The sequence below is a fragment of the Aythya ferina genome (genome assembly GCF_964211825.1).
Source record: "Aythya ferina genome assembly, chromosome: 17".
Lineage (NCBI taxonomy): Eukaryota > Metazoa > Chordata > Aves > Anseriformes > Anatidae > Aythya > Aythya ferina.
Window position 1 is genome coordinate 14,962,868 of NC_140316.1, and position 22,809 is coordinate 14,985,676.

Here is a 22,809-nt window from a genome sequence, read left to right on the forward strand (position 1 = left end):
ATTTTGTCCCTTATTTTGGGGGTGTGGGTGCAGCTCTGTGCAGCTCCTCCCGTTCGTGTGCCCTCATCTGGGGGCTGTGGGGGAGGCAGGATGGCAGAGGGGGGCAGTGCCAAGGGTTGGAAGTGTTTCCGTGGATGGGGACGCAGCTTTTCCTGCTCAGTTTCCTGCCTGTTCCTGCACATTTCCCCTCTCTCCTCCTCGCAGGCTCCCAGGGACGTTTGGTACGAGGCGGAGAAGGTCTGGCTCCTCCAGCGGGACGGCTTCACGCTCGGTAACACCTTTCCTTTCCTGTGGCCAGCTCCAGGGGCACTTTGGGGTCTGGCCACGGGACGGGAGCCGGGTGACCCCTTGACAGCCCCATCACCCACGGGCTCACACTCGTCTCGTTGCAGCCACGCAGCTGAAGCCGGACGTGGGGACGCCGGAGCTGCCGGCGGGCAGGGTGAGGCTGCGCCTGGAGGCGGACGGCAGCGTGGCCGAGGTGGACGAGGACAGCGTGCAGCGGGTGAGCACGGCCTCTGCGGGGGCTGGCACGGGGCTGGGAACCCCGTCCAAAGCCCCGGGCACGGGGCAGGATGCCACCGTGGAAGCCGCCATCCCGCTCGCAGGATGGCGAGGGCGCGGTGCCGGTGGCCACCAGGACGGTGGCCCCGGTCGCCGGCTGCTCCCCGACGGTTCTCTGGCCCCTTCCCTACAGAGCAACCCCCCCGGCCTGGACCTGGCGGAGGACCTGGCCTCGCTCATCAGCCTCAACGAGTGCAGTGCCCTCAACACGCTGCGGCAGCGGCTCCGTGCCCAGCTCCCCTACACCTACGCCGGGCCCAGCCTGCTGGCCCTCGGGGGGGGGCACAACGCTGCCAGCCGGGCGGCGAAGGTGAGGGGGGGCCCAAAGGGGTCCGCATCCCTCGGGGGGGCTGTGAGGGGAGGCGGGCACCGGCCCCCCCTCGGGGATGGTGGTGGAGGAGCCGGGAGCTCCGGTACCGGCAGAGGGCACCGTGGCACCGCCGCAGCCGCACGGCTGGGGGGCTGCGGGGGGTGTGAGGGGCTGGGGGTCCTCCGGAGGGGTGTGAGGGTTGGGGATGCTCTGGGGGGTTTGCAGGGCCCGGGTGATGCTGGAGGTTTGTGGGTTTGGGGATGCTAGGGGGGTGTGAGGGGTTGGGGATGCTCCTGGGGTGTGCGGGGCTGGGGGTCCTCCGGGGAGTGTTTGGGGCCGGGGATGCTGGGGACGCGCCGCTGCCAGCCCAGAAGCTCTCCCAGCAGCCAGGAGCAAAGCTCTGCCTCGCTGTCACTGCAGCCAGGAGCAGGTCAGGGCACGGTGTTTGCAGTGCACGGGGAGTCCCACGGGAGTCCTGCACCCTGGGGGGAGAAATCATCGCCCCCCCATGTGAAACGCCTCCGTGCCTCCGTCCCCAAGGAGCCCCCTGAGCTGTGCCGGACGCTCCCCCCACGCTCTCCCTGCCCGCAGGTGCTGAAGGGCCGCAGGGACGGGATGCCCCCGCACCTCTGCTCCATGGCGCAGCGAGCCTACGGGGCCCTGCTCACGCAGCGGCAGGACCAGGCCATCCTGCCCCTGGGGCGCAGCGGCGCGGGGAGGACGGCGTGCTGCCAGGGCGCCCTGGAGTACCTGGTGGGCACGGCGGGCAGCCTGGACGGCACGGTCTCAGGTACGGGGCCGGTGGGCAGGAGACCCCCGGGGCTGCGCGTGCCCTTTGGCTCCCGGAGCCTCCAGGTTTGCTATTTTGATAAACCCCAGAGTAAGCAGCAGGAGGGGGTGACTTGCCCGCTATGGGCAGCACTGCTCCCCTGCGATCAGGTTACCGATGAGGTGAGGGGAAGCGCTGGGAAGCGATCAGCTGGAGAGCAGCTCTGGGCTTCGAGGTCCGGGTGGGCTGAGGGCACGGCACGCTCCTGCCAAGGGCTGGCACAGCCCCTCCTGCCGGCACAAGAGCTGCCCCGAGGCAGGACGGGTCGTGGTGTGTGCGGGTGGAGCTGGGGGTGCAGCCAGCAGGAGAAGCTGCCCCCGGCGCCTGCTGAGCGGCTGCTGGTGCTGGGTTTCAGTGGAGAAGATCCAGGCGATGTTCACGGTCCTGGGAGCCTTCGGGTCGGTGACCACCAGCCACAGCAGCAGCTCCACGCGCTTCTCCATGGTCCTCTCGCTGGATTTCAGCGCCACCGGCCGGATAACCGCCGCGCACCTCCAGGTACCCGCGGGCCCTGCTGCATCCAGCAGGGACGGGGACAGAGCCGGTGCCGTGCTTCGTGGTGAAGCCAGGCAGGAGCTGCTGCGGTGCCAGGGAGGGGAGGAGGAGCGGTGCTCTGCTCTGCTTCCTCTGCACCAAGGGTGCCCCCGCAGGAATTTGGCCCCTTGATGCGTGCCTGGGGTGCTTCTGCCTGCACGACCCCCTGTGCACAGCCCTGGGTGGCTGCAGCACCCCCCAGGGCCACCCGCAGCCCTGCAAGTAGGAGCCTGGTGCTTCCTCGGTAGCTCCTGGTGGCATATCCCCACCCCTGGGTGCCCCTGTCCCCCCTGTCCCCTGCGTGCCCGGCTTGCCTGGACACCCTGCCTGCACTGAGCCCCTCGTGCTGGGCACTGGGGCTGGGGGCTGCCGCTTACGCCCCCCTCTGCTCCCCCCCAGACCATGCTGCTGGAGAGGGGCCGAGTCGCCCAGCAGCCCCTTGGGGAGAGCAACTTCAACGTCTTCCCTCTGATGCTGGCGGGCCTGGATGCGGCGCAGAGGTGAGCGTGTGGCCACGGGGCTGCAGGGTGCAGGGGCTGTGTGAGCCCAGCACCCCGGATTTTAGAGATTTTCCATAGTGCAGGGGCATTTTCTGGTGCCCCCCACTAAAACTACAATTGGGCTAAGGTTTTGTTTCCAAATACCTTCCCGTGCACTGAGCTCTGGTGTGGCTCACAGCACTGCGTGGCACCGAGCAGGGCTAAGTCCTTGTTTTCCAACCCCTTCCAGGACCACACTGCACTTGCACCAGGTGGCTGAGAGCAACTCCTTCGGGATCAAGCCGTTCTCAAAGGTAGGGAGCAGTGACAGAGCCTCCTGCCCCCCCTGCTCGCATCCCTCTGCACCCAGCTGCTGGGTCGCCCCTGCAGCTCCCCAGGGCATGCTGGTTGCTGAGCCCCTGCTCAGAATACTACTTTTAGGGGCTAAAAAGGTGGCGTTTGGTTTCCAGAACCGGCTCCTTATTAGTCTGAGCCGTTTGCAAGGTCCTTGCGCTGCTGGTGCCACAGGAACGCGGTCAGATTTGGGTTCAGAGATGGGGTTTTACACCATCCTCTGAAACAGCAGCCCCTTGGCCACTGTTCCCTGTCCCCCCATGGCACACACATGTCTCTGGGCAGCCAGGCTCGGCCGTGTGGCTTGGGAAGGGCGCAGAGCATCCTGCGCCAGGGCGAGCAGATGGCACCTTGGGGCCGCCTGGCTGAGAGCCTGGTCCCTTCCCGGGGCAGGGTCACCTTGGCTGGTGCTGGCGGGGTCATTCCGGCACAAGGGAAGGACAGTTTTAGGTCGGAATACATTTCCTTGAAATGCCATTTTCCTTTCTGATCTCTGCTCTGGATTTTTGACCTGGAAATCTAATTGGTGGCTTCCCGGCCTTTGTCCTCATGGCTTGTGGGGATAACTCTGCGCCGACTGATCCCCTGCCATGACATGGGTGTATCAGCAAGTATTGGGGTATTTGAGTCTGGAGGAATTGCGGGCTCAGCTGGGTTCCCTCATTAGCAGCCGCCTCCTGGGCCCCTGCAGGAGGAGGAATCCTTCAGATGAGGGGGGCTGGCTGTGCCGAGGGGGGGAACGCTGCCTGCCAGCCCCGTGTGCTGTGCCTCGCCTCGGGGCTGGGTGTCTGCAGCGACAGCCCTCAGCTTAGGGGGAAAAAGCCTAATCTTGCTGAGGGGCTGCACCTGCAAGAAATAAATAATGAAAAAATCATATTAGCCAGGACACAGGGAGCTCCTCTGCCTGGCTGGGGTGCCCAGGTGCTCTTTTTCCATAATCCCACCCAAACAAGCCCCTGATGGTGCCGAGCAGGGTTCCCCATCCCCGTGCCACCCCGTGGTGCTCCTGGTGATGCTCCCCCTCCTGTTCCTTTCCTCCCACAGCCCGAGGAGAAGCAGAGAGCCTCAGCGGCGTTCGCCCAGCTGCAGGCTGCCATGGGCACGCTGGGCATCACGGCGGAGGAGCAGGCGGCCGTGTGGCGTGTGCTGGCCGGCATCTACCACCTGGGAGCCGCTGGGGCCTGCAAAGGTGAGGGGGGCTCGTGCCTCATTTCCCTGCACCCCTCATTGGGGCCTGGGATCGAGGGTGGGAGACGGAGCGGGTCCCGGTGTGGCGGGGTCTTGCTGGCGCGTTGCACCCTGGAGGTGTTGAGGTGTGATGCCTGCAGCGGGGCTGCTGCACAAGAGATTTACTCGCACGTTTTGGGCTGGGTGATGCCGTGTGCTGCTCCGGGGGGGCAGGAGCAGGGTCTGTCCCCTGGCTGCCTGCAGACAGGACGGGGTCTGTGAGGCTTCACCTCCTGCCAGCTCTCCGGGGAGGTCCGGGGTTGGTGGCTCCTTGGGGAGTGCCTCTGGTTTGTGCCGCCGGCCCACCGTGTCCCCAGGGGCACGGCAAAGGGGCAGCTTCAGGTAGCCGTAATGTCATCATCTCCTGAGTGTCTAATGCAGTAACCGAATTATATTAGGATGATTCTGGATGAAGATTGTATTTATAAAGACTTTATTAATACAGGCATATAGAAATTGCCTTATCCCTTATAAATTATTTTAAGATGTGCTCTAACCCGTTTTAGAGACAGCCACATTGATTTACACACTTCAATTTATGAGGGCTGCATAAAGGCTGCTATAAACTCAGCCGTAGACATTTATAAATGTCTCCGCAACATGTCATAACACATCTTATGGTAATTTATGCCATTAATCATTTATTAATTATTTTAAAAGGATGAATGCTATCGTCACTTAAAGTGTGTTCTCTCTTTCTCCTCTCTGGCATTTTCTTTCCCCAGCTCCCCTGACACTTTTCCAGCTGTTTAAAAATGACCCTGCTGTCTCAGGCTGGAGTGTTGCGATGAGGCTTTTAGTAAAAAATGGAATCCTTCTGCCTCGAGAGTTTTCAGGAGAGCAGATTTTGGAGCTGTGTCTCTTTTTGAAATCCCCCAGAGCTGGCAGGGGGCTTTGCTGTGCCCACGGGTCCCCTTGGTGCCGGGCGCTGTGTGGCTGTGCTGGGGGGGTGACCCCCTTCCTTAATGATGGGCAAGGCTTTTAAACCTGCTCTCATAATTACCTGAGCAGGTTTACTCCAACACGGGTTCAGCAGGGTCTTTCTGTCCCAGGCATCCTGAAAGACGCTGTGTCCCAAAGCCTTGCAGCAATTATTTCGGCAGGGCTGGGAATGTTTTTTAATGGGCCCGGGCAGGGCTTGGGGCTCCGGAGCTGGCTCGGGTGGAGGATTAACAACCAGAGCATGTCTCAGCATCACTCGCTCTGGTATTGATTCCCCCATCGTGTGTCAACAAAAGGGGAGAAATGAAAGGAAATATGGATAAAAAATGGATCAAAGCCGGATGGAGCAAAAGTCTCAGTGGGGGCAATGACTCTTTTAATGTGGTTAAACCTGTCTCCTGATAGCCATCTCTTCCCTTCCCCTTTTATGCGCTTTGAAGTTTTATATTCAGAATCCTCTCCCCGAGATCTCACCAAAGGACGCCTCGTCTCTTTGCTCGTGTTGGGGAGCGTGGGCAGGCGCTGCAGCCACCCCCACCCCACGGCAGCAGCCCCCGGCACGCCGTGGCCGTGGAGCCCTGAGCACACCTTAGAGGTGTTTTTTTTCCCTTTCTGCTGATTGCTATCGCCTTGTCACAAGCTCTGTTTGTCCAGGAATGAAACAGGAGGGGAAAGCATCATCTCTCCCTGGCTGAGAGGAGAAAATACATTTGCAGATAGAAAAACACTGGGAAGAAAAGGTTGAATTTCAAAAGCTCGCTCTGTCCCGGTGTCAGCATTGCCCCTTGCTTTTGAAACACGTTAAAGCAGCTCTTTTTGTGAGAAACCAGCCTGACATCCAGAGGCCAGCGGGGCACCTTAGGTACCAATTCACCGGAGTGCTTTCAGTCCCCTTTGTGTGCTGCAGAATATTACATATTTTCATTTATTCATTAGCTCTTTAACCGGGAAGGAGGTTTCGGGCGCAGCTGGGGGTCAGCATTCAGCTCCCTCTCAAGCTGCCTGTTTTGCTGACTGCTACAGAAATAAAGCATCACAGCTCTGTGCTTTGTGCAGGCTTCCCACCGCGAGGCTTTCATAGAGCCGAGGGTGTTCCCGGTGGCTGCAAGTTCCCAAAGCCCTCCCGGAGCAGCCGGCGGGTGCACGCGGTGGCCGGGAGCCCAGGCAGTCGGTGCGGGTCAGGTTTTCCTTGCTGTGGTGGCTCACAAAGCCTTGGATTGCTTTCGGGTGGTGCTGGGGAGGAGGAGCAGGGTGAGCTGTGCCTCAGCGGTGCCGAGCGTCGCATCTGCGTCCCAGGGCTGTGGTTGCTTGTGGGGGTGCAGGGGGCACAAGCCCACTCAGGGCCATCTGCCTGAGAGTTTCCAGGAGGACCGGGAGCTGTTTAGCCACGTGAAATAACGGGGATATCCACCAAATGCAGGGGGAGGGCAGCAGGCAGGAGCCGTGGGCATTCACCGTGTGCCTCCTGCAAGCGTGGATGGCAGCGACCTTCTGCCTTCTAGCCAGAGCTGTGAAAAAAACCTTGACCTGCATTATCGCTGCTGTTTTACAGCCCCTGAGACGTAGTGACCTTTCCCGAATTGATGTGGAAATGGCATTGTTCTTAATGCCAGCCGAGCTCGACGCCCAGATTTATCCTAATTTTTCATTACTGCCTGTTGCTAAAAGGATGAGGGAGCAGCACACCCGTAATTAGCACTGAGTCAGAGCTTCCCTTCTATGACAAATATACCTGTCCTGGGGTGGATTTCCCACTGCTGCCGAGGGAAAAATGAGCTGGCAGCTCTGGCGCAGCAGGTGATGGAGCTGCAGCGCTGCCAGCACGAGGCTGACGGGCGGCCTCCAGCATAAATCCATGCCACGGGGCTGCCGGCGTGCTGCGCCTCCTCGCAGAGCCCTCACACACCTGTGGGCAAGTCCTCGCCATTTGGTCCGAGGTCTGTTGCAGCCCTTTCCCCTGGATTTCTGTAGGTGCACAGGACGTGGAGGATGCAGGTTTGCAGGGGAAGCTGAGCACGCGTTGTTTGGGTTCATGGAGCTGCTCGCGTGTTCCCCTGACCAGGCTGCAAGGGCTGTGTTGGTGTCAGGGGCAAAGAGGAGAGCTCGGGCTCTTCTACAGCCACTTTTCAGCTGTTGCTTCCATTAGATGCTGCTGTTTGGGCAGAGTGGTGCTGGCTGAGCCAGAGCAGCGTGCCCCTGCGTGCCTGTGCTCGGGGCATGCAGCAGAGCCAGTGGCAGTGCCAGCGTGGCTTTCCCAGCAGCATGCCAGGAGCAGGGGGAGATGTGAGCCTCCTGCGGCACGCGAGAAGCGCTTTTCCATACCCGGGGGTGCTTCAGGCAGAGCATGTGCTCCTCATTAATCCCTCGTAAAACCTACTCTGCACCTGCAGACTGCAGCTCGGGGGTGAATTCCCTCTCCCTCGGCTGTGCGTGTCCTTGCCCCATGCACGGCCCGGGGCTGAGGCTGAGGGGCAGCGTTTGGGTTCGCTCTGCCGCGGCTCCGTGCTGCCTGAGCGAAGCGTGCAGGGGAGCGCTCCTCTGCTGCCTTGCCTCGTTCATCAAAACGATTCTTGGAAAAGATTGCATGAGGGCTGGCCTCTGCATGCTGCCAATTTTTCTCTCTCTCTGTTAGAGCCTTTTGCTCTGCAGCACCTGGGTTTTCCTGCTGCAGGGAGAAGCAGCGCTGGTTTGGCACGTCGTGTTCCCGGCAGGCTGGTGGCTCTGTGCATTTAATAAGCTGTGACCCTCCGGAGCAATGATTCTGTTTTGACAGAGCCACCAGCCTTCATGGGAAAGGCCTCAAACAGGACAAACAGTCTCTAGGGTCTGCATCTTGGCTCAGTGACCATGCCCTGCAGAGTGCAGGGGGATGTTTTCAGGCTCCTCTGACCTCCAGAGCGGAGCCGGGACCTCGCAGCCTGTGCCGGGACGGATGTGCCATGAGCCCTCCTGTGCCAGCAGCGAGGCCATGGGCATCACCAGCAGCAGGTCCCTGCTTTGCCAGATGTTTTGTGGCAGGCAGGACGGTGCCATGAGCGGATCCAGCCCAGGGCCATACCCTGACATTGCCTCTCCTTTGTGGGGCCGTGGCATCCTCAGGCGGCTCCCGCCCCGGGCGGGCTGTGTCTGCGCGCGGCGAGTTATGGCACTATCTGTTCAGAGCCCTGACATCTTTATTACAAACAGTCGGGGAAATGCAGCCAGAATGGCAGATTTCTTTAATCATGCTATTACACAGCTCTTCCCTTTGTTATATATAGGCTTTAATATGTCATACATCAGGCAATGGGTCAATGGAGAATAGACTGCAGGATTTAGTGCAGGACAAATAAATTAGCCATTCAAGCCAGGAGGAGCCTCCTCTCTGCCTGCTTCCCCACCCAGGGTAATAAAGAGGAACAAGCAGGCTTTTTTATTTGTCCCATTAGCAGCGCAAATGTCTTCATGACAAAATAAGTGGAAGAGAAAGGCCGGGCTGGCAACTTGTGCCCAGAGCAGGGGAGGCGGCTGAGCGGGGCTGCTGGGCTCTGCCTGCTGCAGGGGCAGTGCCGGCAGCTGCGGGATGTGCCCGGGGTGATTTTGGGAGGGCTCCAGCCCTATTTCTCTTAGCAGGGTGCCCAGCTCCCATGGACTCCCTGAGCATCGGGGTGGGCTCATTGGCATCACCTCCTTTGCTGCTCTTGCCCTGAGGGAGATGAATCTGGTGCCTCTGAGAGCTGGAAGGAGCTGGTGCTCGCCCTGCACGGCCCCGCTGCTCCTTTTAAATATTAAATGGGCCAGAGTAATTACCTGTCAGGTGTTAAAGCTGGCGTGTTTTACAGCGGTCACATCAGGAGCAGGAGGGCTGCTGCTATTCATATTTTATGAGGTGTGAGGCACTGCGGGCCTCTCGTGGCACCGGGGGCTGCTGCGTGGGGCAGAGCCGAGCCACCAGCGTCAGGGCTGACCCCAGGGGCTGCTGCCCGAGGAGCATCTCACATCTCCTCACCAGCAGAGCCTTTGCTGCTGGTAGCTGTGCCCAGGGAGGGGCTGCAAGCCCCAGGGCTGGCTCCTCACTGCCTCTGCCCAAAGACACCACTCAGAGGTCTCTGGATGACTTTGTTCCATTTCTGCTCATTCCCACCGTGCTGCTGTGCCAGCTGGCTGCTGCTGCAGCATCTCTCATTCCTAGATTTGTAAAAGGATTTATCCCGCAGCTTGTTTCCCTATTGATTTTAATCATTAAGCTGGAGCCACTATTGCTGGATATAAATAATTTCCTCTGCCAGCGTACACCAGCTCTGCTTGCGGGGGATGCTGCGAGCTGTGCTGCTCTCGGGGTTACAGGGACAGCAAACATCGCCGGGGCTCAGTAAGGTGATCCTGGATTTTGAGGGATTGGCTCGTAATCCCATCAGCTTCCATAACCACATCTGCCAGGCTGGCCTGCTGAAGCTCTTACTGTGCACAGGCGGTGCTACCGATGCCTGGCTGGCAGCAGCAGGCTCAGCCTGCTCCCAGCCCCCCTGGGCTGCCTCTGGACATCTCTGCAGGACTCTGGCAGGTCTCTGCCCAGCCCCACTGCTTGAATGTGGTGCACTGAGCACCATGGGGGCAGCAGCACGTGGGGAGCCCTGCGCGGGGCAGGCAGACCCAAAGGCATTGCTCTGAGACCCCCCAAGTTCTCAGCTATCCTCCGAGCAAAAAATGAGTCCTCTTATCTGCATGATTACCCAGGGGCCAAGTCTGTCAACCTTTCTCGAGTCACCCAGCCTTCTGCTGACATGCTGAGCATCTTGCAAAGCTGGGCACATCACCGCAGCTGCTGTTAGCAAACGTGCAGGGGGTAACGGAGGGCACCCCCATCCACTGTGGGAAATTACAAGAGCAGGCTGTAACGAACGGCACGAAGCTGAGTAGCACGACAGTAAAAGGAGTTGGTGAAGTACGTGGCTGCTGACTTACTGAAGGTGTGCTGCAGTAACTGAGAGCTGGTAAACCAGCTGTAAGCCTCAAGGAGCACGCTGGCAGTCCCCTGAGTTTCCATGCAGGTTGCTGCCAGCAGTGTGGGTTGGTGTTGGGGGCTGGAGCTGTGCTCACTGCTGGGTGCTGAGCGCTGGGAGCCACTGGGACACTGGGAGCAGTGCCTCTAATTTAGCAGGCTCTTCTAATTCAGCAGGTTCTAATTTACCTTGTTCCTCCTCATTTCTCCTCCTGCCAGTCGGCCGCAAGCAGTTCATGAAGTTCGAGTGGGCGAACCGCGCGGCCGACGTGCTGGGCTGCGAGCTGGAGGAGCTCACCACCGCTGTCTTCAAGCACCACCTCAAGCAGATCATCGCCCAGGCCACGGCACGGGGTGGCCGGCTGCCCCCGGAGGAGGACAGCCCCTCAGGTGCCCCAGTGCTATGTTCTTTTTCCCTTTACTTACGGAATTCCTACTTCCATACGGGGTATTTCTATTTATCTATGGAAATTCTGTGCTATGCACTGCTCCTGCCTCTGCTGTGGGGACAGGCAGTGTGCCTTTTCCTTTTCAGGCAGTGAGGTCCATGTAAATGCATTCATATTAATCAAATTATTAACCCTGCCTTGCCATGTCACTGTCCTCAGCTCTAGAGCTGACCCCACGTGTCGCTTGGTAAGGACTCCTGAAGGTCAGGGAATTCAGTAATGCCACTGGAAGATAAGCGACGGGGATAAATGCTGTGGGAGCTCTCCCTAGAAATGAGAAGGGAAAAAAGGAAAAAAATGCCCAGGGGGAGCCAGGTGGGCTTCCCCCCCTGCCTGCTGAGGACACAGCACCACGCTGTGTGTGCCCACACTGTGAGCAGCTCCAGCGGTGTGTGTGCCGTGCTAGTGCCTGACAAATTGCTGCTGAGCCACCATAAACTTCACGTTAGCGTACGGTCTGATTCATGGAGGCAGATCCAGCCTGCACGGGGAGGGGATGAGATACAGCCTGGCTTTAAGGTCATGCTGCCATGCCTGGCGCATCCTCAGCAGCCCTGTTACAGCCAGGGCTCTGCAAGTTACCATGATAAAAACGAGTGCTTGCAATGCTTCCACCTCCTGCACACGCAGCAGGCACGGGGTGCTGGGGGTGTGCAGGTGGATGCGCACAGCCCGTGTGAGCGGAGCGGTGCCGTGTCTGGCAGGCAGAAGCTGGGAGCAGGGCAGGTTGCCTGACCCTGCCAGCAAGGGGAACGCCTGCTGCCAGCTCTGCTTCACGGGGCAACCAGGCGGCAATAAACGTTGTGTCTTTGCTCCTCTGGCAGGGCCGAAGATGACGGGCGTGGAGTGCGTGGAGGGGATGGCTGCGGGTCTCTACGAGGAGCTCTTTGCTGCGCTCGTCTCCCTCATCAACAGGTACAGAGGTGCTGAGCCCTGGGCACTGTGCACCGAGGAGCTGCTGCTCGCTTATCCATGGCAGATGTGGCTTTGCAGGCAGGAGCTGAGGTTACCAGGGGGTGTGGAGCAGTGAGACAGCCAGGGCATCCCACATAGAGCCATGGCAGTGCAGGGAAGGAATCGCTTCTTGCTGGAAGCTTGATGGCAAGCGAGGATCGAAATGTCAGGAACGAGAGGGGCTGGCACCAGGGCAGCTGCCAAGGCACAGGGGGAGGCTGTGCTCTGTGCTCCCATCCCACTGCCAGCTGCTGTGGGAGCCAGGCAGGCACCAGGCACCTGCCTGTCCCCAGCACCCTTCCTCTGCCCATTTCCATCTGAGAGCCAGGGTGGGAAGGACATCCTCCACGTGCCAGTGTAAATCTGAAAGGATCTCCTGAGATAATTTCAATAGTTTACACTGGGGTAGGGATCAGACCCCCAGAGCATTCAGTTTCCTCGGTTCCAGTGTTCAGCTCAAATTGTTGAAGTCAGCATCCACAAAAAGCTGGTGTTTGAAAATACTCCGTATTGTTGCAGCAGGGTTATTTTTACCTGCAGTCGAATATTTTTATTCTAATTCCTAGCAACCACATTCCGAAGGGAAATTGCTGATGGTACTCTAAGACCTTGCAGAAGGCTCTCTTGAAAAACAGCGTTAAATCAGGATGTGTCCCACGTCCCCTATTCCCTTTCCCACAGCAGCCCATCAGGCCCTGTTAAACCATTGCCACGGCGATCCAAGAGCAGTGCCAGGTTGCGGTGCAGTCGTGGGGATGTGCCTTTACTGCACGAGCTGGGGGTGAGCCTGAGCCCTTCCAGCTCCCTCAGCCCCAATGCAGAGCATGTGCTGGTGCTGCTGTGCAGTTCTGCGAGCATTGCCTTGTAAATACACCTGGGTTTTGTCATCCAACCTGTGCTTTCATCGGGTGCTGCACCCTCAGCACCCTGTGCTATCGAGGAGCAATGCAGCTCCTCTAATCTTCCCTAATCAGGGCAGGCTGCCCGGCAAAGGGGCTGGGGACAGGGAGCACGGCAGCGAGCAAAGCACTGAGAGCACCAAAGCATAATGTGCCTTAAAAACAATCCCAGAGACTTCTCAGTGTCATGCTCCCCTGCTGTCCTTATCTGAAATACTGGAAATGGCTGCAAGCGACATTCGGAGAAGTAAACATCTCTGTTTCTCCAAGGAACCCTCTGGATGTTGCTTCTCAGATCAGTTCCAGTCAGGGATTCCCTCAGGAGCAATGGTCTCCTCCTGCAGCAGTGCTCAGGAGTTTGGAAGCTCCTCAGTGTGGGTGTCAGCATAACCACTTCTGCATCAAACTTTGCATGTTTGGGTTAGGATTCAGTGCTTTAAACAACCAGAGTGTCAGGGTGGGGAGCAGTGTGGGAAGGGCAGCATCTCCACCTAGGCTGGCAGAAGCTGTTCAGCTGCAGTAGATGAAGGAGGAGGTGGGTGAGACTCGGACTGAACAGGACAAGGAGATGAAGGCTGTTGGTGCTCCTGGCTGGAGACACGAGCAGGGGAAATCAGCGCTGCGGCTGCCACGTGGGATGATGCTAACGAAGGGATGTGCACAGCTGGGGGAAAAGCTGTGTCACCCCTGGGCGCAGCACGGCGTGCCCCTGGGTAAAGCCCCGTGCTGTGTGCGACCTCCCCCAGGTCCTTCTCGTCCCAGCACCTCTCCATGGGCTCCATCGCGGTGGTGGACACCCCCGGCTTCCACAACCCGCGGCACCACGGCGGGGAGCGCGCGGCCACTTTTGAGGAGCTCTGCCACAACTACGTGCACGAGCGGCTGCAGGCCCTCTTCTACGAGAAAACCTTCGTGTCGGAAATGGAGAGGTACAAGGAGGTGAGCGCGAGGGCTGCGGCCGTGGAGCTGCCTCCCAGCCCCTGGGTACGGCTCCCTGCGCCCCAACGTGGTGAGACAGTGAGTGCCCAAGAGCTGCGATGGCCGGAGTGCTCCATGTGGAGTGGTGGCATGAAGCCTCTTGTCCCCCCACTGTCCCCATCACAGGTCCTCTTGGATGTTTGTGACACGAGGGAAATGCCAGGCAGGGCCGGGTGTCCTCCTGGGCATGCTTCTTCCCGCTCAGGAGGCTCTGTGCCTTCTGATGACACAGCTGGGTTTTTTCCTAAATTACCTCAGGTGCTGAATAATAGAGAATAGGAAGGAAAATGATAAATTATTGCAGAAATACGGGGCTGAAAAATCTACTGGCAAAGATGAACTTATCAGCTTTGCAGCAGTTACTTTAATACCTCTAGCTCTGGAAGAACGGTCGAATTGCCGTGACTTAATATTCACACCTCACTTGCACCGAGTGCATTTGTGCCCTTTGCTGGTTTCCAACCGAGCATGAAATGGAGGAGGGCTCGGCAGGCTGGGCTCGCCTTGTGCTGCCTGCTGGCTGGGACGGGGGCACGGTGGCTTTGTGGCCAGGGCAGTGGCTGTGAGCCCAGGCCCTGGTGGCACGTTGCTCACACAGCTCCGACACGCACAGGAGTGAAAATGAATGGAAGCAACGCCTGCAAGCTGCACATTAAATAATTGATCCTTTCCTTGGTGCTTTCGTGTTAAGTCCTCAATTATTATCATGTCCATTATTGATGTGACATGTCTGACATTCCCCGAGTGCTGCAGGAGCCCTTTCAGCACGGTGTCCTGAGCCTCAGAGGTGCCCTCGGTGGCAGCTCCGCTCCGTCTTCCTCCCTGCTGTGCAGATGTGCCTGCTCCTGGATCCTGACGCCAGACCATGACTCAAGCAAGCTTTTAAATGATGTTTTACAGGAAAATGTTGAGGTGTCTTTTGATCTTCCAGAGCACTCTCCGCTGGCCACGCTGTCCATCATCGACCTGAACTCCTCACAGGTAACCTCTCCCCGTGGCCCCGTGCAATTAGTTGCTCTGCCTGCGCTTCCCAGCTTCGGGCAGCAGTGGTGTGGAGCGGGGCAGGCGCTGGCTGGAGCTGGCTCCTGCCCCATTCCCGGTGGCCCTGGGGACATCTCCACCCTTTGGCAGCTGCAGGTGCTGCCCGGCAGCCTGGGGGCTGACCGCAGGGGGCTGCTGTGGATCCTGGACGAGGAGGTGCTGGTCCCGGGCTCTGGGGACAGCGCTGCCTTCGACCGCCTCTGCTCCTACTTCGCCCCGAAGGGCCCCGACCAGGACGGTAAGTTGGGGGCAGTCCAGATGCTCCCCTACCCCCAGCTGCTTTCCCTCCAGCATCACCATTTAGTTTGGGGAATTAAAGAATGGTCGGGGGGAGACAAAATGCTCTGCTGGTGCCCGCTGTCTTGCGGCCCCACTGGTGGTGGCAGCCCCATGGGAACTGGCCGGTGACACCCTCGGGGTGCTGGTGACCCCCCCAGGGCATTGGTGACCCCCTCGGGGTGCTGTTGCTCTCGCAGGGCCTGGCTGTGTGCGCAGGTGCGAGCAGGAGCTGCATTTTGAGATCCCCCACCAGCTGGGCACAGACCCCGTGCGCTACGACCTGGCGGGCTGGGTGGGCAAAGCCAAGCTGAACCTGTCGGCAGAGAACGCCAGCCAGCTGCTGCAGCAGTCCAGGCTGTAAGTACCACGGCACTGCCAGCAGCCCCGCGGGAGCAGCCTGGGTTGGGGGGAACCCAGGAAAAGGCTGCTTAGCTCGGCTTTGAGGGAGCCCAGAGGGTTCAGTTAGGGTGTGGGGGGTGGGTGCAGAGTGACTGGCAGCCAGAAGTACGTGTTCTGATCGTGGTAGGTGCTGAACAGAGCTCGGAATAGCACCGTGGTGAAGAGCTTTCCACCAAAACTGCTTGAATCTATGTCACTGGCACATTCAGCGGAGCTCCCCTCCGTCCATGGGGGAGGCAGGCCGGGGGGGACATCGGGTGCTGCTGTCCCACAGCCCTGGGGACCCCACGATGTCCTCAGCTCTGCAGCACCCCAGGGGCAGGGCAGCGAGGCACCACCAGCCCTGCACAGCTTCCCTCCCGTGCAGCAGCCGCTCTCCTTTCCCCTGCTGCATGGAGCAAGGCTGCAAACTACACCGGGACTGAAATGTAACCGGGCTGCTACAGGTGTCTCCACACACACGATGATTTTAACCTTCTGCTTAAACCCTTCCAGCTCATTTTGCTCTGGGCTTCAGTTCAGGGAAGTTTTGATAGCGGTGAGCAGCTCGGTGCTTGAGCCAGGGAGAAGCAGAGGGGTGGGAGGTGTCCCCGCAGCCCGGCTTTCCTCTGCAGCCGGGTGCACCGATGCCAAATTCGCCACTTGGTTGCTGGGTGCTGCCTCCCCCATGAGCACATTGGCAGCAGAGGAGCCCCGTGCATGGCCCTGCTGCAGCCCCAGCACCTCCTCTCCTCTCTTGCCCCCCAGGAGCGCGGTGCAGGAGCTGGTCCTGCCGCGCCGCCGGGCGCCCCGGGGCTGCCGTGCGGTGGCGGGGCTGGAGGGATGCTCGCAGGCGGCCCTGCAGCGCAGCGCCTGCATCAGGAAGACCTTCGCCAGCAGCTTGGCGGCCGTGAGGAAGAGGTCGGTGTGCGCCCAGCTCAAGCTGCAGGCGGTGAGTGGGGCACGGGGGCACCACGGGGCTTGTGGGCTGGGGGCTTTGCCGCACTGAGACCCAAACACACAGGGAAAAGGGTGCCACGAGCTCCGTGCCCCGCTGGGCTCTTGGCCAGGGATGCTGCTCTAGTCTCAGGTGGCCAGCGAGCCCCCCAGCACCGCTGCTGCTCGGAGAGGGAAGCGAATTGTAAAGCAGATTACAGGCACACCTTGCTGTGCCACTGCTTAATCCTGTTAAGGGCTCAGGCGGGCAGACTGGCCCCACGAGCTGGTCACACACCAGGCTCCTGTTGATCTCAGCCATAACTGGGTGCCTAAACTCTCTCGAGTGTCCTGACTCTGCCTGGAAAACCCCAGCCCTGGCAGCAATTAGACCTTTAGTAACTTTTTGTAGCCCGTCAGCCGAAAACTTGAGGCATGGGGAGGAAGGGTCCCACTCAGCCTCTGTGCCTGGAGCTGCTGCCACCAGTACGCACACAACTTTTGGCACTGAGATAACTCCCTGAGCTGCCCGGACACCCTGCAGCGGGTGCACAGGAGCAATCACCCACTGACACACGTGCTGCCCCTTCACCCCGTGCCCCCCCCCAGCCCCACTGACCTCTGCTTGTCCCCCAGGACGCGCTCACCAGCCTGCTGCGGCGCTCCCAGCTGCACTTCATCCACTGCCTTGTCCCGGGAGCGGCAGCGGACGGGGGGGACCCGTTGGCCCTGGACATGCCGTCCCTGCGAGCCCAGCTGGGGGGCACCCAGCTCCTGGATGCCCTGCGCCTCCGCCGCACCGGTACGGCCCTGTCCTGCTCCGTGCGGGGGGGACACTCCGTCAGATCCCATATTTGTACCCCCTTAAGCACATCTGTGGCACTTTTCCCACTGCCTCCACCCTGCCCTCCCCGTGAGGGTTTTGCTGTGCTCAGGGCAGCTCCCCCAGTCCCAGTCCCCACCGGGAGCCCCCCGTTTGCTGTGCCGCAGAGCCCCTGCAGCCCGTTCCCTCGCCAACCCTACAAACCTCCCCCGGCTCGTGCGTCCCCCCCAGCGGTGTCTGCCTGTCCCCAGGGTACGCGGACCGCATGCTCCTCACCCAGTTCCGACGGCGCTTCCAGGTGCTGGCTCCGGCCGTGATGAAGAAGCACACGTCTGCCTACGAGGTGCCGGATGAGAGCAAGGTGCGTCCTGGGCTGGGGGCATGGGGCTGAGAGCCCCATCCCGGGCTCTGTCGGAGCTCTCCGAGTTCTCCCTGGTGCTGCCAGGGCTGTGTCTGCCCCCAGGAGCCATCCCTGGAGCTCGCAGCTCTCTCCAGGCAGGATGGGTCAGGGCAGTGTCTCCCTGCCCTGGGGCAGGGGCTGTTTCGCAGTTCCCTGCCTGGCTCAGCCACTCCTTGGGGCTGATATTGTGCCTTGGGCTGCTGTTGGGGCTGTAGGGTCACTGCCTACAGGTCTGCTGAGCTCCGGCTCTCCCCACAGCCATGGGTGTTGGTCCTTTAGTCCCCAGCCAGCACTGCAGGACCCGCTGGGGTGGGGGCACCCACCTGGAGCTGCTGGGGAGCTGCCACATGCAGAGCACACCAGAGGGTTCTTACCCATAAGACTGTCCCCAGGAGCTGGGGATGGAGCAAAGCCGCCTTCAGCAGGGCTCAGGGCAGCTTGCCAGCTTTTGCCATGCTGCTGAGAAATGGTCTCAAGGTCTGGAAACACGAGGAAAGAACCTGTGCATTCACCTGGGGGCTGCCAGGGCTGCCTGCGGCCAGGACCAAGCTCTGTGGGCAGGGGGCAGTGAGGGGGCTGGGGGGCTGCAGAGCTCCCTGCTCCCCAGCACCCTTCCTCGTGTGGCTGCAGGCAGGGGCTGTGAGCCTCGCTCCGCTCTCGGTCCCAGCCTTGCTCCCCCCCAGGGCCAGGTTTCTGCAGCAGCCGTAATCATTCCTAGCGTGGGCTGCATTTGCCAGGGTTATTGCACCGTGGAGAGGACTTGGAGAAATCAGCCTGGAAATGAAGCCTATTATTGCTTCTTTTTAATACCCAGGAGCAAACGGCTTTGAAAATCCTGCTGGCTCAGGGCTGGTGGGTGCCTTGGTTGTCTCCTGCCCTGGCTGCGTGCCTGGTAGATCTTATTTTGCAGGGCAGGGCACGAGCTGTGGGACTAGAGGCATGTGCAGAGGGCAGGATGAGTGCGTTTCAGTGGCCCCATGTGGCTGCACTCCATCCCTCACCCTGGTCCCCCAAAACTGGATGGCTGAGGACAAGCTGGGCATTATCCCTGGGGACCCAGCGGAGCTTGGGGCACATGAGGTTCCCTGGGACTGGGCATCACCTGGCTACGTGTACCTGCTCGCGGTGGCTCCTTGCTGCCCATGAAACCTGAAAGCCAAAGTAGCTCGGGAATGAAGGGGAAGATCTGCCAGAGTTACGAGTTCCATAACGAACTTGTAGCAAAGTCTTGGGAGAACTGACCCTGCCCTGTAACAGCCTCCGGGTGAGCTGCTGAGCGCCCAGCGCCAGGCAGAGCTGAGAGGAGATGAATTCTACATGGGCACGTGCTCCGTTGTGCAAACGGCTACAGAGCGTGTGCAAATTCAGTAAAGATCTCAGGATTTAATAAGACGAGTCTGACAGATGGAAAAGGTCAATATTGTTATTAAACACGGCAGGAGGTGAGGGTGGATGCTCTGGGCCCCACAGACTTGCCCTGTCCCATGGCTGCTTGCTGCAGGACGGGGTGCTTGCGTGCAGCTCCATGACCTGTTCCTTCCCCACAGGCCATAGAGGAGCTCTTCCAGGCGCTGGATCTGGAGAAGAAAAGCGTGGCAATAGGACGCAGCCAGGTACGGTGGCCACCCGCTCCTCCTCCCTCGCTGTCAGGGTGTGCAATGCAGCCAGCCCTGGGCCAGGCACTGCTGGCTACCTGCAGCCTCCCGAGGTGGAGAAAAAACATTTCTGTGCTGCAGAGCTTCCCTCCGAGCCCCTGTGGGCTGGGAAACAAAGCCCTGACAAAAAACGGAGCGGGAGGCTCCTAATTTGATGGCATTACCTGGGTAAATTCTGTGCCTGGTTCCCAAATCCCAGCCCCTCCTGGCATTTCAGTACCTAACTACCTCTGATGTCTCACGGAGTTAAACGGGGCTTGGGCAGCTCCTGGTCGTTGGTGGGTTGGGTTAAAACTGGGCAGCTGCAGGTGCAGGAGTTGTCACAGCAACAGTGTTTGAACTTAAAATTGATAATCTCAGAGCAAAATTAATTTTGTATGCATGCTTGCCTTCAGCTCTCGGAGTCTATAAAGAAGGAATTCATGAAACGGTTCTGTGGAGCAAAATAACTTGCTTTTATCCTACATGGTGCAGTTTGCAATTATCTCTTCTATGAATCCCTTGTACTTAATCAATAGCACGATAGCAGCTCCAGTCACATCTTGTTATATAGGAGTTGGTTTTGCCATCACTTTGAGCATTGATTTTGTACTAGCTTCTAAAACTCACTGGCTTGTGAAGTTAATACAGACATTAATGAGGCAATCAAATAGGTGGTGAAGCAATCATAGCATTATCTCAAAAAAGTGAGCTTCCTTGGGATTGTTCTTTGATTCAATTTGGTGTCTCTAAAATGCAGCTCTTTAGGTGTGCCACCAGGTTCCCAAATGCAGTTCATTTTTATCGAAGCTGCGTTATGCAAATGGCTCACAGGGTTTGGCAGTGGCTGCTCACACACCCCGAGAGCTTCGCCAGGCAACGACCGAGAAGCATCGTAGGCTCTGGGAGATCTGTAGCGGACTAAATTCAGTGGCATCAGCAAATCCGCGTTGTTTGTGCTGAGTTTCCAACAAGTTCAGATAAAGAAAATGACGTGGCTAGTTTTGTTTTTCCCGTTGTACACCGCCACCTTTGCTGTTATTTGTGTGCACAAGTGCACGTGTTGGGAACAGCGTCGCAGCAGAGGAACGGATGTCACCCACGCAGCACGTGGGAGAAGTGCCGTGTCCCAGAGGAAAAGCTTCGGGGGCTTGCAGCACCTTGCCGTGCTGGATGCTGATGTCAAAGCAGGGCAGAGAAGAGGCAGGGACGGAGAGAGCAAGGCCCAGTCCTGAAGGGTGCTGGGCAGCCAGGTCCCCCAGCGCTGTGCTCTGCTGCTGCCTGCGGGGGTCTCGGAGCCCCTGCTGGGTGCACAACATCCTCTGCTTGCTGTTAGGTGTTCCTGAAGGCGGGTGTGATGCCCAGGCTGGAGAAGCAGCGCGACAAGCTGATAGCCCAGAAGATAATCCTCCTCCAGGCCGCCTGCAAGGGCTTCCTCAGCCGCCAGAAGTTCAAGAGGCTGAAGGTATCCATCCCCTGGGCTGTCACACCCCGTGCCCACCAAAACCCAGGCTCGGACCTCTGCCTGTGTGCAGTGCTGCTGTGCCACGGCCCAGGGCATCCCGGCGGGGCTGTGCACAGCCCTGGGAGCTCAGCAGGCTGCTCCTTTGATACCGTTCCCTGCCCTGATGCTGTCCCTTAGGGATCCGAGCCCCTCGTCCCTGTGCCCCAGCCTGGCCCTTCCCCGTGCCTGCTGTGGCTCGGGGGGGTCACTGCTGGCTGTGTCCCCCGCAGGTCCAGCGCCTCGCTGCCCGCTGCATCCACAAGAACCTGCAGCTCTTCCAGGCCGTCAGGCACTGGCCCTGGTGGCAGCTCCTGAGCCGCGTGCGGCCCTTGCTCAGCGTCAGCCTGGCGGAGCAGCAGCTCCGGGCAAAAGAGGTAAGCACCACGCGGTGGGACGGGATGGAAAGGGAGGGGATGGGGCAGGATAGGTGCGATGGGACAGGGTTGGGTGGGATGCTTTAGGAGCTCTGCCTCGTGATCTCGGACAGCTTGCTGGGGCTGGGTCTGCTGAGCTGAGCGCCTGGAGATGATGGATGAGCTGAGCACCCAAGCTCGATGCAGGGGATTGTGCTCTGTGCTAGCAGCAGAGCTGTGCCTGCTTCCATCTGGGATGGAAATGGTGCTGGGAGACCTCCCTGGGCATCTTCTGAAGGTTCAAACCCACCTGGTAGCCCCCAGGCCCCACTGCCCGCTCACCTCGGGTTTATCACATCTCTGCACAGCCCCGGCCATCCAAGCAGGGCAGCGCTGCCACGAGCGGCGATCCCAGCGGTTACGGCCGGGCTGCCTGAAAAGGACCCGCAGCGAACGCTGTGCCTCGGCAGTTGCTGCCTCTGATAGCCTGCCAGGGCTGCAGGAGCACTTGATGAGCAAGATTCAGACGTTTGGATGCTTGTCCAAGCTTTTGAGGCTGGCTCCTTTCTCATGAAATGTGCTCTGTACGGAGACCAAAGCTGACATTCCCTCCAACGAAATTCGTGTCAGGAGCTGTAGTCCCAGCGATTTGCAGTGTGCAGCCTTCAAAGCTGCCTGGTAAATTTTCTTAATAAGGCAGCTATGTCTCTCCCACTTATTTTTAACAGAAAACAAGACATTCATAACTGAACTGAGGCTGCTGGAGCTCTCAGTGTGTGTTTCCTTGCAATCTTACCTAGGAGGAGCTGGCGGCGCTCAGAAGAAAGCTGGAGAAATCGGAGCAGTCCTGCAGCGAGCTCAGGCAGAACACGGAGAAGCTGGAAAGCAAGGTAGAGCTGAGAAGGTCCTCTGCAGCACCCCAGCTTTCTGGCATTGCAAGTTCAGACTTAGCAGGATGAATATAACCAACAGTGCAGGTGCCAAATGCTGCTGCTGTCCGCACAGCTCAGGGAAATGCCGCAGGCTGGGCTCCCCAGCACTGGGTTGTCGGCATTCGGCTGGTGCCATGGTGGCTCTGGACATGCCTTAGTGCTTCATGAAGAGCTCTTTCTTGTTTCTAATTGACAAAAACATTACACAGCCATGGATTTCTTCCAGCCACACGTGTGAAAGGTGCTGGTTTGTTCATGTGTGAAGCCAGCAGCTCCTGGTGGAGGCAGGGTGGCTGTTCCTGGCACAGCAGCGCTCCTCGTTCCTCGCTCCTCATGGCTGCAGAAGTTGCTCAGGGGCTGTTTTTTAATGCTTCTGCAGCCGAGGGCTGTGGAGCTGCAGCAGGGGAGAGCAGTGCAGGAGGAGATCAGGAGCTGCCACCCCCCTGCTGCACCCCGAGCCCCATCCCAGCATGTCCCGGGGGAACCCTCGGCACCTGGCACAGCCGCAGGCATCGGAACCGAGGAGCTGCCGTGCAAAAGCCATCCCTTCTGCTGACAAAAGGCTATAATTAGAATAGGAAATCATGCCCAGATGTATCACGTTCTCATTATGCTCTCCAGGCAGCAGTCTCGGTGACCTCTGCAGCCACCAGAAGTGGCTCTGTTCAATGGGACGAATGCTGATAACGAGGGGAAAGTGCGCGGGAGAAACATCCCGCGTGTCTCAGGTTACATTGCAGCGTAACAGCCTTGGTCCCCTTTGGATTTACTTGTTTCTCTGAGCTGAGGTGCAGTGCTCTGCTCAGCAACAGGAACAGCCCTCACCGAGTGCCCTCTTCTTCAAGGGGGAGCGGCTAACGATGATTTCTCTGTTGCTCTGCGTTAGAGATGCAATTGCACCCCTGGGGCTGGGGCTGCCATGGGAGGCTAACGCTTTGTGGCAGACCTAGAAAACACCAGCTCCCCGGGGAAAGCAAGCCTATTGTGTGTACTTACCCAAATTAAACTTGCTGGACCTCTGGAGAGCTC

At 59.2% G+C, this 22,809-nt stretch overlaps 1 protein-coding gene across 1 annotated transcript in view; it reads left to right on the top strand.

The window, feature by feature from the left end:
• MYO18B (myosin XVIIIB) overlaps positions 1-22,809 on the top strand; it is a 56,988-nt gene that overhangs the window by 3,072 nt on the left and 31,107 nt on the right. Inside the window, exons 5-25 of the mRNA XM_084491708.1 lie at positions 205-271; positions 393-505; positions 698-874; positions 1,466-1,664; positions 2,059-2,201; positions 2,637-2,737; positions 2,967-3,030; positions 4,115-4,259; positions 10,440-10,610; positions 11,494-11,584; positions 13,269-13,461; positions 14,401-14,481; positions 14,632-14,779; positions 15,018-15,177; positions 15,967-16,150; positions 16,771-16,936; positions 17,209-17,318; positions 18,905-18,970; positions 20,328-20,456; positions 20,726-20,869; positions 21,649-21,738. Coding sequence (XP_084347834.1) covers positions 205-271; positions 393-505; positions 698-874; positions 1,466-1,664; positions 2,059-2,201; positions 2,637-2,737; positions 2,967-3,030; positions 4,115-4,259; positions 10,440-10,610; positions 11,494-11,584; positions 13,269-13,461; positions 14,401-14,481; positions 14,632-14,779; positions 15,018-15,177; positions 15,967-16,150; positions 16,771-16,936; positions 17,209-17,318; positions 18,905-18,970; positions 20,328-20,456; positions 20,726-20,869; positions 21,649-21,738 — 2,742 coding nt within the window. The remainder of the gene's footprint in view (positions 1-204; positions 272-392; positions 506-697; positions 875-1,465; positions 1,665-2,058; positions 2,202-2,636; positions 2,738-2,966; positions 3,031-4,114; positions 4,260-10,439; positions 10,611-11,493; positions 11,585-13,268; positions 13,462-14,400; positions 14,482-14,631; positions 14,780-15,017; positions 15,178-15,966; positions 16,151-16,770; positions 16,937-17,208; positions 17,319-18,904; positions 18,971-20,327; positions 20,457-20,725; positions 20,870-21,648; positions 21,739-22,809) is intronic.